The sequence below is a fragment of the Pelobates fuscus genome, chromosome 3, assembly GCF_036172605.1.
Source record: "Pelobates fuscus isolate aPelFus1 chromosome 3, aPelFus1.pri, whole genome shotgun sequence".
In the NCBI taxonomy this organism is placed as follows: domain Eukaryota; kingdom Metazoa; phylum Chordata; class Amphibia; order Anura; family Pelobatidae; genus Pelobates; species Pelobates fuscus.
In genome coordinates, this window is record NC_086319.1 from 418,216,083 (window position 1) to 418,230,438 (window position 14,356).

General features: G+C 48.8%; 1 protein-coding gene across 2 annotated transcripts in view; it reads right to left on the bottom strand.

The window, feature by feature from the left end:
* The window catches only part of PCOLCE (procollagen C-endopeptidase enhancer), a 62,532-nt gene that overhangs the window by 10,479 nt on the left and 37,697 nt on the right, over positions 1-14,356 (bottom strand). For both annotated transcript variants that reach the window (XM_063449767.1, XM_063449768.1), the window contains exons 2-4: positions 12,055-12,163; positions 11,631-11,889; positions 10,705-10,829 (exon numbers count right to left, since the gene is read on the bottom strand). In XM_063449767.1, coding sequence (XP_063305837.1) covers positions 10,705-10,829; positions 11,631-11,889; positions 12,055-12,163 — 493 coding nt within the window. The remainder of the gene's footprint in view (positions 1-10,704; positions 10,830-11,630; positions 11,890-12,054; positions 12,164-14,356) is intronic.

A 14,356-nucleotide genomic window follows, 5' to 3' on the forward strand; every position in this document is an offset into this window, starting at 1 on the left:
CACACACAGGGATTCCTATAAGTTATAGGGTCAGTGACGCCCCATCTGATGGGATAAGAGAGCGTCCCACACACAGGGATTCCTATAAGTTATAGGGTCAGTGACGCCCCCTCTGATGGGATAAGAGAACGTCTCACACACAGGGATTCCTATAAGTTATAGGGTCAGTGACGCCCCCTCTGATGGGATAAGAGAGCGTCTCACACACAGGGATTCCTATAAGTTATAGGGACAGTGACGCCCCCTCTAATGGGATAAGAGAGCATCTCACACACAGGGATTCCTATAAGTTATAGGGTCAGTGACGCCCCCTCAGATGGGTTAAGAGAGCGTCTCACACACAGGGATTCCTATAAGTTATAGGGTCAGTGACGCCCCCTCTGATGGGATAAGAGAGCGTCCCACACACAGGGATTCCTATAAGTTATAGGGTCAGTGACGCCCCATCTGATGGGATAAGAGAGCGTCTCACACACAGGGATTCCTATAAGTTATAGGGTCAGTGACGCCCCCTCTGATGGGATAAGAGAGCGTCCCACACACAGGGATTCCTATAAGTTATAGGGTCAGTGACGTCCCCTCTGATGGGATAAGAGAGTGTCTCACACACAGGGATTCCTATAAGTTATAGGGTCAGTGACGCCCCCTCTGATGGGATAAGAGAGCGTCTCACACACAAGGATTCCTATAAGTTATAGGGACAGTGACTCCCCCTCTGATGGGATAAGAGAGTGTCTCACACACAGGGATTCCTATAAGTTATAGGGTCAGTGACATCCCCTCTGATGGGATAAGAGAGTGTCTCACACACAGGGATTCCTAAAAGTTATAGGGTCAGTGACGCCCCCTCTGATGGGATAAGAGAGAGTCTCACACACAGGGATTCCTATAAGTTATAGGGACAGTGACTCCCCCTCTGATGGGATAAGAGAGTGTCTCACACACAGGGATTCCTATAAGTTATAGGGTCAGTGACATCCCCTCTGATGGGATAAGAGAGTGTCTCACACACAGGGATTCCTATAAGTTATAGGGTCAGTGACACCCCCTCTGATGGGATAAGAGAGCGTCTCACACACAGGGATTCCTATAAGTTATAGGGACAGTGACTCCCCCTCTGATGGGATAAGAGAGTGTCTCACACACAGGGATTTCTATAAGTTATAGGGACAGTGATGTCCCCTTTGATGGGATAAGAGCATCTCACACACAGGGATTCCTATGAGTTATAGGGTCAGTGACGCCCCCTCTGATGGGATAAGAGAGCGTCTCACACACAGGGATTCCTATAAGTTATAGGATCAGTGTCGCCCCCTCTGATGGGATAAGAGAGCGTCTCACACACAGGGATTCCTATAAGTTATAGGGTCAGTGACGCCCCCTCTGATGGGATAAGAGCGTCTCACACACAGGGATTCCTATAAGTTATAGGGACAGTGACGTCCCCTCTGATGGGATAAGAGAGCCTCTCACACACAGGGATTCCTATAAGTTATAGGGACAGTGACGTCCCCTCTGATGGGATAAGAGAGCCTCTCACACACAGGGATTCCTATAAGTTATAGGGTCAGTGACGTCCCCTCTGATGGGATAAGATAGCGTCTCACACACAGGGATTCCTATAAGTTATAGGGTCAGTGACGCCCCCTCTGATGGGATAAGAGAGCATCTCACACACAGGGATTCCTATAAGTTATAGGGACAGTGACGTCCCCTCTGATGGGATAAGAGAGCCTCTCACACACAGGGATTCCTATAAGTTATAGGGTCAGTGACTCCCCCTCGGATGGGATAAGAGCGTCTCACACACAGGGATTCCTATAAGTTATAGGGTCAGTGACGTCCCCTCTGATGGGATAAGATAGCGTCTCACACACAGGGATTCCTATAAGTTATAGGGTCCGTGACGCCCCCTCTGATGGGATAAGAGAGCGTCTCACACACAGGGATTCCTATAAGTTATAGGGTCAGTGAAGCCCCCTCTGATGGGATAACAGAGAGTCTCACAGACAGGGATTCCTATAAGTTATAGGGTCAGTGACGCCCCCTCTGATGGGATAAGAGAGCGTCTCACACACAGGGATTCCTATATGTTATAGGGTCAGTGACGCCCCCTCTGATGGGATAAGAGAGCCTCTCACACACAGAGATTCCTATAAGTTATAGGGTCCGTGACGCCCCCTCTGATGGGATAAGAGAGCGTCTCACACACAGGGATTCCTATAAGTTATAGGGTCAGTGACGCCCCCTCTGATGGGATAAGAGAGCGTCTCACACACAGGGATTCCTATAAGTTATAGGGTCAGTGACGCCCCCTCTGATGGGATAAGAGAGCGTCTCACACACAGGGATTCCTATAAGTTATAGGGTCAGTGACGCCCCCTCTGATGGGATAAGAGAGCGTCTCACACACAGGGATTCCTATAAGTTATAGGGTCAGTGACGTCCCCTCTGATGGGATAAGAGAGCGTCCCACACACAGGGATTCCTATAAGTTATAGGGTCAGTGACGCCCCCTCTGATGGGATAAGAGAGCGTCTCACACACAGGGATTCCTATAAGTTATAGGGTCAGTGACGCCCCCTCTGATGGGATAAGAGAGCGTCTCACACACAGGGATTCCTATAAGTTATAGGGTCAGTGACGCCCCCTCTGATGGGATAAGAGAGCGTCTCACACACAGGGATTCCTATAAGTTATAGGGTCAGTGTCGTCCCCTCTGATGGGATAAGAGAGCGTCTCACACACAGAGATTCCTATAAGTTATAGGGACAGTGACGCCCCCTCTGATGGGATAAGAGAGCGTCTCACACACAGGGATTCCTATAAGTTATAGGGTCAGTGACGCCCCCTCTGATGGGATAAGAGAGCGTCCCACACACAGGGATTCCTATAAGTTATAGGGTCAGTGACGCCCCATCTGATGGGATAAGAGAGCGTCCCACACACAGGGATTCCTATAAGTTATAGGGTCAGTGACGCCCCCTCTGATGGGATAAGAGAACGTCTCACACACAGGGATTCCTATAAGTTATAGGGTCAGTGACGCCCCCTCTGATGGGATAAGAGAGCGTCCCACACACAGGGATTCCTATAAGTTATAGGGTCAGTGACGCCCCCTCTGATGGGATAAGAGAGCGTCTCACACACAGGGATTCCTATAAGTTATAGGGACAGTGACGCCCCCTCTAATGGGATAAGAGAGCGTCTCACACACAGGGATTCCTATAAGTTATAGGGTCAGTGACGCCCCCTCAGATGGGTTAAGAGAGCGTCTCACACACAGGGATTCCTATAAGTTATAGGGTCAGTGACGCCCCCTCTGATGGGATAAGAGAGCATCCCACACACAGGGATTCCTATAAGTTATAGGGTCAGTGACGCCCCATCTGATGGGATAAGAGAGCGTCTCACACACAGGGATTCCTATAAGTTATAGGGTCAGTGACGTCCCCTCTGATGGGATAAGAGAGTGTCTCACACACAGGGATTCCTATAAGTTATAGGGTCAGTGACGCCCCCTCTGATGGGATAAGAGAGCGTCCCACACACAGGGATTCCTATAAGTTATAGGGTCAGTGACGTCCCCTCTGATGGGATAAGAGAGTGTCTCACACACAGGGATTCCTATAAGTTATAGGGTCAGTGACGCCCCCTCTGATGGGATAAGAGAGCGTCTCACACACAAGGATTCCTATAAGTTATAGGGACAGTGACTCCCCCTCTGATGGGATAAGAGAGTGTCTCACACACAGGGATTCCTATAAGTTATAGGGTCAGTGACATCCCCTCTGATGGGATAAGAGAGTGTCTCACACACAGGGATTCCTAAAAGTTATAGGGTCAGTGACGCCCCCTCTGATGGGATAAGAGAGAGTCTCACACACAGGGATTCCTATAAGTTATAGGGACAGTGACTCCCCCTCTGATGGGATAAGAGAGTGTCTCACACACAGGGATTCCTATAAGTTATAGGGTCAGTGACATCCCCTCTGATGGGATAAGAGAGTGTCTCACACACAGGGATTCCTATAAGTTATAGGGTCAGTGACACCCCCTCTGATGGGATAAGAGAGCGTCTCACACACAGGGATTCCTATAAGTTATAGGGACAGTGACTCCCCCTCTGATGGGATAAGAGAGCGTCTCACACACAGGGATTTCTATAAGTTATAGGGACAGTGACGTCCCCTCTGATGGGATAAGAGAGTGTCTCACACACAGGGATTTCTATAAGTTATAGGGTCAGTGACATCCCCTCTGATGGGATAAGAGAGTGTCTCACACACAGGGATTCCTATAAGTTATAGGGTCAGTGACGCCCCCTCTGATGGGATAAGAGAGCGTCTCACACACAGGGATTCCTATATGTTATATGGTCAGTGACGCCCCCTCTGATGGGATAAGAGAGCCTCTCACACACAGAGATTCCTATAAGTTATAGGGTCCGTGACGCCCCCTCTGATGGGATAAGAGAGCGTCTCACACACAGGGATTCCTATAAGTTATAGGGTCAGTGACGCCCCCTCTGATGGGATAAGAGAGCCTCTCACACACAGAGATTCCTATAAGTTATAGGGTCAGTGACGCCCCCTCTGATGGGATAAGAGAGCGTCTCACACACAGGGATTCCTATATGTTATAGGGTCAGTGACGCCCCCTCTGATGGGATAAGAGAGCCTCTCACACACAGAGATTCCTATAAGTTATAGGGTCCGTGACGCCCCCTCTGATGGGATAAGAGAGCCTCTCACACACAGAGATTCCTATAAGTTATAGGGTCCGTGACGCCCCCTCTGATGGGATAAGAGAGTGTCTCACACACAGGGATTCCTATAAGTTATAGGGTCAGTGACGCCCCCTCTGATGGGATAAGAGAGCGTCTCACACACAGGGATTCCTATATGTTATGGGGTAGTGACGCCCCCTCTGATGGGATAAGAGAGCCTCTCACACACAGAGATTCCTATAAGTTATAGGGTCCGTGACGCCCCCTCTGATGGGATAAGAGAGCGTCTCACACACAGGGATTCCTATAAGTTATAGGGTCAGTGACGCCCCCTCTGATGGGATAAGAGAGCGTCCCACACACAGGGATTCCTATAAGTTATAGGGTCAGTGACGTCCCCTCTGATGGGATAAGAGAGCGTCCCACACACAGAGATTCCTATAAGTTATAGGGTCCGTGACGCCCCCTCTGATGGGATAAGAGAGCGTCTCACACACAGGGATTCCTATAAGTTATAGGGTCAGTGACGTCCCCTCTGATGGGATAAGAGAGCGTCCCACACACAGGGATTCCTATAAGTTATAGGGTCAGTGACGCCCCCTCTGATGGGATAAGAGAGCGTCTCACACACAGGGATTCCTATAAGTTATAGGGTCAGTGACGCCCCCTCTGATGGGATAAGAGAGCGTCTCACACACAGGGATTCCTATAAGTTATAGGGTCAGTGACGCCCCCTCTGATGGGATAAGAGAGCGTCTCACACACAGGGATTCCTATAAGTTATAGGGTCAGTGTCGTCCCCTCTGATGGGATAAGAGAGCGTCTCACACACAGAGATTCCTATAAGTTATAGGGACAGTGACGCCCCCTCTGATGGGATAAGAGAGCGTCTCACACACAGGGATTCCTATAAGTTATAGGGTCAGTGACGCCCCATCTGATGGGATAAGAGAGCGTCCCACACACAGGGATTCCTATAAGTTATAGGGTCAGTGACGCCCCCTCTGATGGGATAAGAGAACGTCTCACACACAGGGATTCCTATAAGTTATAGGGTCAGTGACGCCCCCTCTGATGGGATAAGAGAGCGTCCCACACACAGGGATTCCTATAAGTTATAGGGTCAGTGACGCCCCCTCTGATGGGATAAGAGAGCGTCTCACACACAGGGATTCCTATAAGTTATAGGGACAGTGACGCCCCCTCTAATGGGATAAGAGAGCGTCTCACACACAGGGATTCCTATAAGTTATAGGGTCAGTGACGCCCCCTCAGATGGGTTAAGAGAGCGTCTCACACACAGGGATTCCTATAAGTTATAGGGTCAGTGACGCCCCCTCTGATGGGATAAGAGAGCGTCCCACACACAGGGATTCCTATAAGTTATAGGGTCAGTGACGCCCCATCTGATGGGATAAGAGAGCGTCTCACACACAGGGATTCCTATAAGTTATAGGGTCAGTAACGCCCCCTCTGATGGGATAAGAGAGCGTCCCACACACAGGGATTCCTATAAGTTATAGGGTCAGTGACGTCCCCTCTGATGGGATAAGAGAGTGTCTCACACACAGGGATTCCTATAAGTTATAGGGTCAGTGACGCCCCCTCTGATGGGATAAGAGAGCCTCTCACACACAGAGATTCCTATAAGTTATAGGGTCCGTGACGCCCCCTCTGATGGGATAAGAGAGCCTCTCACACACAGAGATTCCTATAAGTTATAGGGTCCGTGACGCCCCCTCTGATGGGATAAGAGAGTGTCTCACACACAGGGATTCCTATAAGTTATAGGGTCAGTGACGCCCCCTCTGATGGGATAAGAGAGCGTCTCACACACAGGGATTCCTATATGTTATGGGGTAGTGACGCCCCCTCTGATGGGATAAGAGAGCCTCTCACACACAGAGATTCCTATAAGTTATAGGGTCCGTGACGCCCCCTCTGATGGGATAAGAGAGCGTCTCACACACAGGGATTCCTATAAGTTATAGGGTCAGTGACGCCCCCTCTGATGGGATAAGAGAGCGTCTCACACACAGGGATTCCTATAAGTTATAGGGTCAGTGACGTCCCCTCTGATGGGATAAGAGAGCGTCCCACACACAGGGATTCCTATAAGTTATAGGGTCAGTGACGCCCCCTCTGATGGGATAAGAGAGCGTCTCACACACAGGGATTCCTATAAGTTATAGGGTCAGTGACGCCCCCTCTGATGGGATAAGAGAGCGTCTCACACACAGGGATTCCTATAAGTTATAGGGTCAGTGACGCCCCCTCTGATGGGATAAGAGAGCGTCTCACACACAGGGATTCCTATAAGTTATAGGGTCAGTGTCGTCCCCTCTGATGGGATAAGAGAGCGTCTCACACACAGAGATTCCTATAAGTTATAGGGACAGTGACGCCCCCTCTGATGGGATAAGAGAGCGTCTCACACACAGGGATTCCTATAAGTTATAGGGTCAGTGACGCCCCCTCTGATGGGATAAGAGAGCGTCCCACACACAGGGATTCCTATAAGTTATAGGGTCAGTGACGCCCCATCTGATGGGATAAGAGAGCGTCCCACACACAGGGATTCCTATAAGTTATAGGGTCAGTGACGCCCCCTCTGATGGGATAAGAGAACGTCTCACACACAGGGATTCCTATAAGTTATAGGGTCAGTGACGCCCCCTCTGATGGGATAAGAGAGCGTCCCACACACAGGGATTCCTATAAGTTATAGGGTCAGTGACGCCCCCTCTGATGGGATAAGAGAGCGTCTCACACACAGGGATTCCTATAAGTTATAGGGACAGTGACGCCCCCTCTAATGGGATAAGAGAGCGTCTCACACACAGGGATTCCTATAAGTTATAGGGTCAGTGACGCCCCCTCAGATGGGTTAAGAGAGCGTCTCACACACAGGGATTCCTATAAGTTATAGGGTCAGTGACGCCCCCTCTGATGGGATAAGAGAGCGTCCCACACACAGGGATTCCTATAAGTTATAGGGTCAGTGACGCCCCATCTGATGGGATAAGAGAGCGTCTCACACACAGGGATTCCTATAAGTTATAGGGTCAGTAACGCCCCCTCTGATGGGATAAGAGAGCGTCCCACACACAGGGATTCCTATAAGTTATAGGGTCAGTGACGTCCCCTCTGATGGGATAAGAGAGTGTCTCACACACAGGGATTCCTATAAGTTATAGGGTCAGTGACGCCCCCTCTGATGGGATAAGAGAGCGTCTCACACACAAGGATTCCTATAAGTTATAGGGACAGTGACTCCCCCTCTGATGGGATAAGAGAGTGTCTCACACACAGGGATTCCTATAAGTTATAGGGTCAGTGACATCCCCTCTGATGGGATAAGAGAGTGTCTCACACACAGGGATTCCTAAAAGTTATAGGGTCAGTGACGCCCCCTCTGATGGGATAAGAGAGAGTCTCACACACAGGGATTCCTATAAGTTATAGGGACAGTGACTCCCCCTCTGATGGGATAAGAGAGTGTCTCACACACAGGGATTCCTATAAGTTATAGGGTCAGTGACATCCCCTCTGATGGGATAAGAGAGTGTCTCACACACAGGGATTCCTATAAGTTATAGGGTCAGTGACACCCCCTCTGATGGGATAAGAGAGCGTCTCACACACAGGGATTCCTATAAGTTATAGGGACAGTGACTCCCCCTCTGATGGGATAAGAGAGTGTCTCACACACAGGGATTTCTATAAGTTATAGGGACAGTGACGTCCCCTCTGATGGGATAAGAGAGTGTCTCACACACAGGGATTTCTATAAGTTATAGGGTCAGTGACATCCCCTCTGATGGGATAAGAGAGTGTCTCACACACAGGGATTCCTATAAGTTATAGGGTCAGTGACGCCCCCTCTGATGGGATAAGAGCATCTCACACACAGGGATTCCTATGAGTTATAGGGTCAGTGACGCCCCCTCTGATGGGATAAGAGAGCGTCTCACACACAGGGATTCCTATAAGTTATAGGATCAGTGTCGCCCCCTCTGATGGGATAAGAGAGCGTCTCACACACAGGGATTCCTATAAGTTATAGGGTCAGTGACGCCCCCTCTGATGGGATAAGAGCGTCTCACACACAGGGATTCCTATAAGTTATAGGGACAGTGACGTCCCCTCTGATGGGATAAGAGAGCCTCTCACACACAGGGATTCCTATAAGTTATAGGGACAGTGACGTCCCCTCTGATGGGATAAGAGAGCCTCTCACACACAGGGATTCCTATAAGTTATAGGGTCAGTGACGTCCCCTCTGATGGGATAAGATAGCGTCTCACACACAGGGATTCCTATAAGTTATAGGGTCAGTGACGCCCCCTCTGATGGGATAAGAGAGCATCTCACACACAGGGATTCCTATAAGTTATAGGGACAGTGACGTCCCCTCTGATGGGATAAGAGAGCCTCTCACACACAGGGATTCCTATAAGTTATAGGGTCAGTGACTCCCCCTCGGATGGGATAAGAGCGTCTCACACACAGGGATTCCTATAAGTTATAGGGTCAGTGACGTCCCCTCTGATGGGATAAGATAGCGTCTCACACACAGGGATTCCTATAAGTTATAGGGTCCGTGACGCCCCCTCTGATGGGATAAGAGAGCGTCTCACACACAGGGATTCCTATAAGTTATAGGGTCAGTGAAGCCCCCTCTGATGGGATAACAGAGAGTCTCACAGACAGGGATTCCTATAAGTTATAGGGTCAGTGACGCCCCCTCTGATGGGATAAGAGAGCGTCTCACACACAGGGATTCCTATATGTTATAGGGTCAGTGACGCCCCCTCTGATGGGATAAGAGAGCCTCTCACACACAGAGATTCCTATAAGTTATAGGGTCCGTGACGCCCCCTCTGATGGGATAAGAGAGCGTCTCACACACAGGGATTCCTATAAGTTATAGGGTCAGTGACGCCCCCTCTGCTGGGATAAGAGAGCGTCTCACACACAGGGATTCCTATAAGTTATAGGGTCAGTGACGCCCCCTCTGATGGGATAAGAGAGCGTCTCATACACAGGGATTCCTATATGTTATAGGGTCCGTGACGCCCCCTCTGATGGGATAAGAGAGCGTCTCACACACAGGGATTCCTATAAGTTATAGGGTCAGTGACGCCCCCTCTGATGGGATAAGAGAGCGTCTCACACACAGGGATTCCTATAAGTTATAGGGTCAGTGACGTCCCCTCTGATGGGATAAGAGAGCGTCCCACACACAGGGATTCCTATAAGTTATAGGGTCAGTGACGCCCCCTCTGATGGGATAAGAGAGCGTCTCACACACAGGGATTCCTATAAGTTATAGGGTCAGTGACGCCCCCTCTGATGGGATAAGAGAGCGTCTCACACACAGGGATTCCTATAAGTTATAGGGTCAGTGACGCCCCCTCTGATGGGATAAGAGAGCGTCTCACACACAGGGATTCCTATAAGTTATAGGGTCAGTGTCGTCCCCTCTGATGGGATAAGAGAGCGTCTCACACACAGAGATTCCTATAAGTTATAGGGACAGTGACGCCCCCTCTGATGGGATAAGAGAGCGTCTCACACACAGGGATTCCTATAAGTTATAGGGTCAGTGTCGTCCCCTCTGATGGGATAAGAGAGCGTCTCACACGCAGAGATTCCTATAAGTTATAGGGACAGTGACGTCCCCTCTGATGGGATAAGAGAGCTTCTCACACACAGGGATTCCTATAAGTTATAGGGTCAGTGACGCCCCCTCTGATGGGATAAGAGAGCATCTCACACACAGAGATTCCTATAAGTTATAGGGACAGTGACGTCCCCTCTGATGGGATAAGAGAGCGTCTCACACACAGGGATTCCTATAAGTTATAGGGTCAGTGACGCCCCCTCTGATGGGATAAGAGAGCGTCTCACACACAGGGATTCCTATAAGTTCTAGTGGGATATAGAGTGCATCTCATACTTGGATATCTTACCTGATTTTGTGGGGCAACTATGTGCCAGGAACAACTTATTCCACTTGGATAATTGTTTTCTGGCCAGTTGGGGGTACTTAAACTGCCTTGAGGTTTTTCAAACTTCCCTCCACAGAACTGATTTTCTGAAACAGAGAATGATCATTAAAAGCATCTGAGTAATTTCATTTTAAATTCAATTAAGTTGGTTAGATGGGGAAGTGGGAGGGTGGAGGGGGTCTGTTGTGTGTGAAGATGCTATGTTTATTTGAGGAGGTTACGTGTGTGTGTTTGGAGGAAGCTGTGTGTTTTGGGGGGAAGCTATGCATATGGAAGAAGTGGTTTGTGTGGGAAGTGTGTGTTTTGTTCATGTTGAATTTCTTGTTGGGTTTACTTTGTGTTTGGGGGCTGTGTTAGAAGGCTGCATTCAGTGATAAGGCAGCAGTATGTGTTCTTTGGTGGGGGGACATTGTGTGTGTATCCTCTCCACATATTTTATTAGGAAGCCTCAGTCCTCCTTACTTTTTCGGAAGGGGGATTGCTTCATGGTGGGTAGAGTTTGTGTCTATACATCTGATTTTACTGTAAATCCTCCTTTTGTCCAGTCCATTCACTAAGCTCCAGGACTGAGAATCAGCATCCACGCAAGGTGCAGACCACATGCTCCCTCAATATTACATTACTATGAGCTTTATTGCCGTGGAGCTCAGTGACACAATCATACACACATCACATTACTATGAGCTTTATTACTGTGGAGCTCAGTGATACAATCATACACACATCACATTACTATGAGTTTTATTACTGTGGAACTCTGTGAAACACTCGTACACACTACACAAAACTGTGAGTTTCATCACTAGAGAGCCATGGGACATGAGAAAGTGATACTGAATGAAGCACATCCCAGAAATGACCTATAAGTTTCTCTCTTTAGTTCTTACCGCTGATGTGAGGGGCACTTGCACTGTACCAAGCCAGAAATCCACGCCCTCCAGTTTCCTCATCTGCTACCATCTCCAGCATCATGGTAGGGCCAGTGGACATGAGCGCACCGGGGCGGAACGTCCCGCACACACGTGCTAACTCCTGTGCGCTTCGGCTATGCCCGTTATATATGCTAAGGTAATCATAGCGACAGTTGGGGTCTGATTCCATATCCAGCACACGAAATGAGAGCATTACCACGTGGCCCTCAGGGACCTAGAATCAGAAAAGACAGCTTTGCATACCTACTACGGTCACTTCATGTTATTGCTCTACATCACCTATGCACAATTTTATCCCTATCTGACTCCTGATTCTTTCAGTATGTCATAGCCCCTCACATACGATCTCATCCGATTTAGAGTTTTTTTACATATTTACCGTAATATTCCACACGCATTTCTTGTTGTGGGGGTAATAGTTTGGAAAGCCTTCGCTTGCTATGTATCCAGAATCTCCGATTATATCTCCTCCACAGTGAAATACAGGCCTGCAATTATTGAAAATTATATAAATAATCAGTAATAAGTAAAATAAACTATTTTAGATAGTCATCATATAAATAATTACAGTTAATACATTATACAAAATAAAAATGTAAATCTTTGTCCTTGGAATAGAGAACTACATGCACCTACCTGAGAGTGTGAGCCATGCCCATAGCCAATGACTAGCAGCAAAGGCTCTCCAGCCATGATAGGGGTAAATGTGGAATTAGATTAGGCAGCTAGCTTTTGGATTAATTTTAAAATGTGTGGCATTGAAATGGCACACAAATGTGGTGGAACTGTGTTATATATGATTATTTGTCATGACAGGTGTGATCCATCACACTAGAATAGGACAGTTCTAAACCCAATTGCTGGCATCGCAGTTGAGCGCTCTGAGATCGGCGGAACAGAGACACAAGTCGGATCCCACACGGACCAACTTGGGCACAGTACAAGAGTTGAGGCACAGTATTCGCGACTTACTTATGGAGGATACCACGAGAGCTGTCTTGTGGTCTCGGCGGTCCTTTTATGAGAAGGCTAATAAAATGGACACCTTGTTGGCAAGATCCCTCAGGCCGCGCCCGCGGAACACGCATATTACAAGGATTAAAGATGCTGCGGGAGCATACCGGACGGATCCCAATGATATCGCCAAAATATTCTCAGAATTTTACTCTGACCTATACAACCACTCCAGAGGTGAAGACACAGAACCTCAAAAACGTATGGAAGAGATTCGTGGTTTCCTATCGGGGATCCATCTCCCGACACTGAGCGAAGCCGATGCGACCACCCTTAGTAGCCAGATATCGACGGAGGAGATAGACGCAGCGATATCAACTCTGAAGAGCAATAAGGCACCTGGTCCGGACGGCTTCGACGGAAGCTACTATAAGACTTTCCGGGAAGAACTGGTACCCCACCTCGAGTCATGGTTTAATGACCTCCAAGACGGGGGGATCACGGATCGAGATATGTCCCTTGCGAATATTGTCTTACTGCCAAAACCAGGAAAGGATGACTCCCTCCCGGAGAATTTCCGCCCGATATCTTTAATTAACCATGATTCCAAGATCCTAGCGAAGGTGTTAGCGATCAGATTGAACCCGATCCTCACTAGCCTGGTCCATCCAGACCAGGTGGGTTTCGTGCCGGGGAGGCAGTTGTTCGAGAATACGAGACGAAACATCGATCTCATAGAGAGACAAGCTCGACTACAGATCCCGACGTTGATGCTATCACTGGACGCTGAAAAAGCGTTCGACAGAGTTAAATGGCCGTTCCTATTCGAAACACTGCGTCAATTCGGGATGCCGGATCGTTTTATCACGACAATACAAGCCTTATACACTAATGTCAGGGCACAGGTTAGGATAACGGGAGCGAGGTCGATCCCATTCCCGCTGAGCAACGGCACGAGACAGGGCTGTCCCCTGTCGCCGCTGCTATTCGTCCTATCATTGGAACCTCTCATGCAAAAGATACGCACCACCCCAGAGATCGAGGGCATCGCGATACGGGGACAGGAATACGTAATCTCGGGCTTCGCCGATGACGTACTACTGTCATTGACGGCTCCGTTGAAGTCAATGACAGCCCTGCAGAGGATATTGGCAGATTACGGCGTGGTGGCCGGTTACAAGGTTAACCTCCACAAGTCGTCCGCACTCCCCATAGGGATGAGCGATGCCGAGATTACGCACATCGGGAGAGTATTTAACGTCCAAGTGGTGAGGGATCATATTAAATACTTAGGCATCTGGCTAACAGCCGACCCCTCCCTGCTACACCAACAGAACTACGTGCCCCTAATTAGACAATTAATGCGTGACCTGGAGGTGTGGGTAGATAAACCAATTTCGTGGATCGGGAGGATTCATTCGGTAAAAATGAATATCTTGCCTCGGATACTTTTTCTCTTTCAAGCCCTCCCGATACACTTGACCAAATCCAGCTTGGGGCCGCTCCAACAGGCAATCGGTAGGTTTATCTGGCACAACAGGAAACATAGGACGTCGCGAAATATACTTTACAGGGCGAAAGAGAGGGGGGGCCTGGGGCTGCCAAATCTTTATTATTACTATGTGGCGGCCCAATTAGCCCAGATTGCGTTGTGGCATACACCCCCTGACGAGAGGCGGTGGGTGGACTTAGAATCCTCTTTGTTGAACCCGGACCTCCCCCAATTC